Source organism: Panthera leo, chromosome F2 (genome assembly GCF_018350215.1).
Source record: "Panthera leo isolate Ple1 chromosome F2, P.leo_Ple1_pat1.1, whole genome shotgun sequence".
NCBI lineage: Eukaryota > Metazoa > Chordata > Mammalia > Carnivora > Felidae > Panthera > Panthera leo.
In genome coordinates this window covers 23,105,944-23,110,565 of record NC_056695.1, presented here as the reverse complement: position 1 = coordinate 23,110,565, position 4,622 = coordinate 23,105,944, and the positions used below count along the sequence as shown (strand labels likewise).

At 39.7% G+C, this 4,622-nt stretch overlaps 1 protein-coding gene across 2 annotated transcripts; it reads left to right on the top strand.

The window, feature by feature from the left end:
* The first annotated feature begins 259 nt into the window (after positions 1-259).
* On the top strand, positions 260-3,452 carry RPL7 (ribosomal protein L7). Of its 2 annotated transcripts, none has more exons than XM_042923687.1 (7): positions 260-361; positions 1,116-1,224; positions 1,524-1,690; positions 2,217-2,354; positions 2,481-2,590; positions 2,862-3,071; positions 3,391-3,452. In XM_042923687.1, exons 1-6 carry the CDS (start codon positions 348-350, stop codon positions 3,068-3,070), a joined length of 747 nt encoding a protein of 248 aa, XP_042779621.1. In that variant the 5' UTR covers positions 260-347; the 3' UTR covers position 3,071; positions 3,391-3,452. The 2 variants fall into 2 exon arrangements, with proteins under 2 accessions (XP_042779621.1, XP_042779620.1); XM_042923686.1 differs by lacking the exon at positions 260-361 and adding an exon at positions 592-730.
* The last annotated feature ends 1,170 nt before the right edge of the window (positions 3,453-4,622 follow it).

Below are 4,622 nucleotides of genomic sequence, written 5' to 3'. Positions count from 1 at the left end.
GTGGCGTGTCATTTGCGTACATTACTGGGTGGAATACGAGAAGGTACCCTGTCAACGCAGCCTAGAGACTAGGACCCCGAGTAGTAAAGGTGTCAGCACTCTGTGCTCTTGTCATATTGATTAAAGAGTCTAGTGGGTGCATGTATTTCCCATACAAATTTTACCCGAAAGTCGATCGTAAGGGGCTGAATCAGGCAGTTCTCAATTTTGCGTCTGCAAGACGAGTTCTCAGTTCCGAGTTCTTTTCTGGCTTATCCTGGGACACCTCTGAGTTGTGGGGCTTCGCTCTTGTCGTCTTTAAGTGGACAGCGCGCATGCGCTAACTTCCTCTTTTTCCGGCTGGAACCATGGAGGGTGCAGAGTAAGTAGCTCCTCGCCCACTCGAGAATCCTTCTCCATCCACGAATCTAGCGACTTTTTGTCTCGTTTTCCCTCGGTCTGGCTGTAGCCTGTACCTTTGCCCATTTGTCTGTGTGTTTGTGACGCCCTGTGACGCTGGTGGAGGCGCCGGGCAAAGATAGGATGCAGATGGCCTTGGGTCAGAGGTTTTGGAGATACTGGGAACGCGGTGTGAAAACCTAACTATGTACGGGACCGGCGAGGTTTCCAGTTCCCTTTCAAGGAAGGTGCAGAACTTTTGAATTGCGGTCATCTTACCTCGTATTTGGCCCAGTCGTCCCCGTCGTCAGGCCTTTGCTTTTAGCATGTGGAACTTCAGACCTGAACCAAGGTGGTAGCTGGGAGGTTTTTGTTTGCTTGTTTGTTAATTTTCTTGAGAACTCCAGGAACCCCCTTCTTGCAGTAGTTTCTCAGTCTGTGTTAACTTTGTTGTGGATATTTTAGTTGTCGGAGGTCAGGACAGATCTGAATTTATTGTATTTTCTGTGAATTCTGTGTATTTAAGTGAAGTGGTCTGTGTTAAAGGCGAAGATTATCGGTATAAAAACTCTCTAAATTCTATTTTTCACCATAACCTGCTAGAGAGCAGCTGAAGATAGAAATGTTTAGAGCCAGTGACGGTAGTGCTGCTAAATGGCAAAGCCTGTGCAATACAAGAGTAATGCGGTATTGTGTGCTGTTTGAACTATTAATAAAGTTCTGTTTGCTAACGCCAGAGAGAAGAAAAAGAAGGTTCCTGCTGTGCCAGAAACTCTCAAGAAAAAGCGAAGGAATTTCGCAGAGTTGAAGATCAAGCGTCTGAGAAAGAAATTTGCCCAAAAAATGGTAGGTAAACTTTTTTAAGGCACTTAACCTGTAAAGAGAGGCCTTGTGTTTGGGTTGAAAATGGGTGAGTGTTCTTTCTCAGCAAGGCTTGTGGACTTCACCTACTGTACCAGTGAGCTGGATCATCGTCTTTTTAAAAGTGTTTTTAATTGGAGGTAGTGTCTGCATGTTGAAATGTTAACGCATGCTCTGACAAGGAAAAAGTTTCAAGGGGAAATTACTCTTTCTTTTGAAGAACGGGTGGTGGTGACTGTATTTGGGAGCTAAGAATCAGATGAATAACTGGTATTGGTTTTCAGCTTCGAAAGGCAAGGAGGAAGCTTATTTATGAAAAAGCTAAGCATTACCACAAGGAATACAGGCAGATGTACAGAACTGAGATTCGAATGGCTAGAATGGCAAGAAAAGCTGGCAACTTCTACGTACCTGCAGAACCCAAATTGGCATTTGTCATCAGGATCCGAGGGTAAGTTCAGTTTTAACCGCATTCTGGTTTTGAAGGGAAAGTTACACAGTCTCAGCAAAACTTCCCGTTAACTTCTTGGGAGCGTTGGTTCTGGAACATTGGAATAGAGATATTTTGGTCATAGCTAGAACGGGGCGGGGGGTGGGGTGGGGGGTGGGTAGTATTTTAATGGTTTAGTTGCAAGTGCTGTGTCCAAAGCTCTCTGAGCATGTGAGTTTTAGTTGTTCAGTGTCCTGGATGTTATTTTCAAAAAAAGCTAACAAAGACAGATACAAAGGTAGGATGGGGTAAAAGGGCCTGGGGAAGTTTGAAGTGTCAAAGGTATGTATCAAAGATCACTTATTTGTGAAAGAGGCAGGTTGGGACACGGGCTAGAATAAGCTAAGAAATGCCAGTGGTCTTCGTAACAATTCCTGTTTATTTAGATGGGACTTGAGTTGTGCCGAATCATAATGGTTACTTTCTTATCCTCTATTAATAATTGGGTTAAAGCTCAGTGCATTTTGTCCTTTTTTTTCCACTGCAGTATCAATGGTGTGAGCCCAAAGGTTCGAAAGGTGTTGCAGCTTCTTCGCCTTCGCCAGATCTTCAACGGCACCTTTGTTAAGCTCAACAAGGCTTCAGTTAACATGCTAAGGATTGTGGAACCATATATCGCATGGGGGTAAGTCTGTCTTTTCCTTTGAGTTCTTTTTGGCAAATTGGCTCTGTTGACGAGGTGCATTTGAGGTGTTCTGATGGTGATAACCTTATTATATTTGGTCATTTATGTCTGTTTTTCATATATTAGGTACCCAAACCTGAAGTCAGTGAATGAATTGATCTACAAGCGTGGTTATGGCAAAATCAACAAGAAGCGAATTGCCCTGACAGATAACACATTGATCGCTCGATCTCTTGGTAGGTTCTACCTGTTTGGGGAAAGGTTTGATAATTAGACAAAGTTGATTTTTCTATCAACAAATCTTCTCATGTTCTCTACAATGCAGAAGTTTATGGAAGATGTAAGTTAAGATTTCGTTGGCTTGAGTATTTGTAAATATAGCCGTGTATTTCCTTCTTTGTTGCTTTATTCCTAATTTACTTTAAACTATCATAGCCTCTGATTGTCCTTGCTGGATATCTTAATCTGTAAAAACAGCTAACAATTTTTAACGATCTTAATGTTCAGGTAAATATGGCATCATCTGCATGGAGGATCTGATTCATGAGATCTACACTGTTGGAAAACGTTTCAAAGAAGCAAACAACTTTTTATGGCCCTTCAAGTTATCTTCTCCACGAGGGGGAATGAAGAAGAAGACCACCCATTTTGTAGAAGGTGGAGATGCTGGCAACAGGGAAGACCAGATCAATAGGCTTATTAGAAGAATGAACTAAGGTGAGTAGCTTCATCTCGATAGAAGTTTACTTAGTAATGAGGGTAAAAGTGGTGTTAGTCTCCTACTTTTTCTGTTAAATATTGATAAGGGTTTGGTTGGGTTCTAAGCAATATTGTTTAAGGGGGAAAAGCCAACCATGTTATCTGTACAGTTGGTTTGATTGTTCCTTCCTTTTGAGGGCATTTATGGAGGAAAGAAAAGGCCCAGGGTTTTATCCTACTTAATGGAAATTGAAGTACTTATAATTTCCTCGTTTATGTTAATTCTAATCTATCAAGGTGGTTTCTTTAATGAGTTTTTTTTTTTCCCCCCTTTCAGGTATCCACCATGATTATTTTTGTAATCTGGTCAGTTAATAAACGACTACTTTCAAATTAAAATGTGTTGTTGTGACTTTTTGCTAGACTCTGCTGTCCTTTAACTATTGGGACAAATCTTGATGTGTGATAAGAGTAAGCCGTCTTTTTCTTAAACTTTTAAAATTTTTATTTATTTTGAGAGAGAATCCCAAGCAGGCTCCAGGGATTGAATGAACTGTGCCAAGTTTTGCCTTTGTGTACAAAACTGGGGTCTGGTTTGTATTTTGGTGGAAAACATTCCTTGGGTTTATTAAAAACTCTTGTGGAAAAAAAAAATCTTTTCACTTTTTTTTTTTTTTTTTTTTTTTAATTTTTCACTTTTCAATTGTGCCACTGAGTTAGCTAAGATGGGTCTGTTCTAAGAAAGCCTGTTTCATAGACTTATGTGCATGATTTATAGATAAGGTAATAAAAATTGAATTATACTGTTGATGAAATTCCATCTGCTGAGACTTAGTTTTTCTATAAAGTACTGTGTGAACATGTTTTCCTTTTGCATTCCTTTTTTGTTTTTTGCTGCGTATCTTCACCTATCCAGGTGAGTTTCTGAGAATACCATTATATATGTTAGAAAAGGAAAAATGAAATTGCTGCCCATGGATGCCACTTATTTTGGAGCACCCTCAGAACTCCTAATGAAATTAGTGAGCAAAAGCCTGAAATAGAAAAGATTAGGTATTTTATAAGTAACATTTTTATATATTGTATATATCTCAGATTAGTGAACTGCAGGTTTTCGGTATAGAACATGTGAAGTAAGTACATCTAATAAAAGAAGTTTTTGCAGTCTTCATTGTGCCAGTGGTGTGATGAACAGGTGCCCTGTTCATTCCTTTGACACTTGCACTAGGATCATTACTTCTTAGTATTTATATTTAGTAATTCAAATTCTCTAGACTTGGAAGCAGTCTCTGAATTAGTGAGTTTATGGTCAGTGAATTCAGAAAAATTGAGAAGATTCTTTAGTTTATAAAATCATTGTTACATGTTTGAGTGTGGCAGGGTTTTGCAAGAAATAGGGTATCTTGGTAAACACTATGAATAGTCTGGTACATTTGTTAATAGCCCACGAATGGTGGACACATCACGCAAAGTAGCGAAGCTTTTGAAGCTGGTAAGGAATAGGAACATGTAGGATAAAACTGACAAAGTATATTAGCTGTATGTGTGTTCTCTGCAGGCACTTTAATG

Bases quoted from the DNA above. Each gene is read 5' to 3' on its own strand.
- RPL7 (XM_042923686.1), top strand. From the start codon at position 705: ATGTGGAACTTCAGACCTGAACCAAG. The intron at 731-1,115 runs GTGGTAGCTGGG...TGCTAACGCCAG, and splicing joins AACTTCAGACCTGAACCAAG to AGAGAAGAAAAAGAAGGTTC. The intron at 2,355-2,480 runs GTAAGTCTGTCT...TTCATATATTAG, and splicing joins GAACCATATATCGCATGGGG to GTACCCAAACCTGAAGTCAG.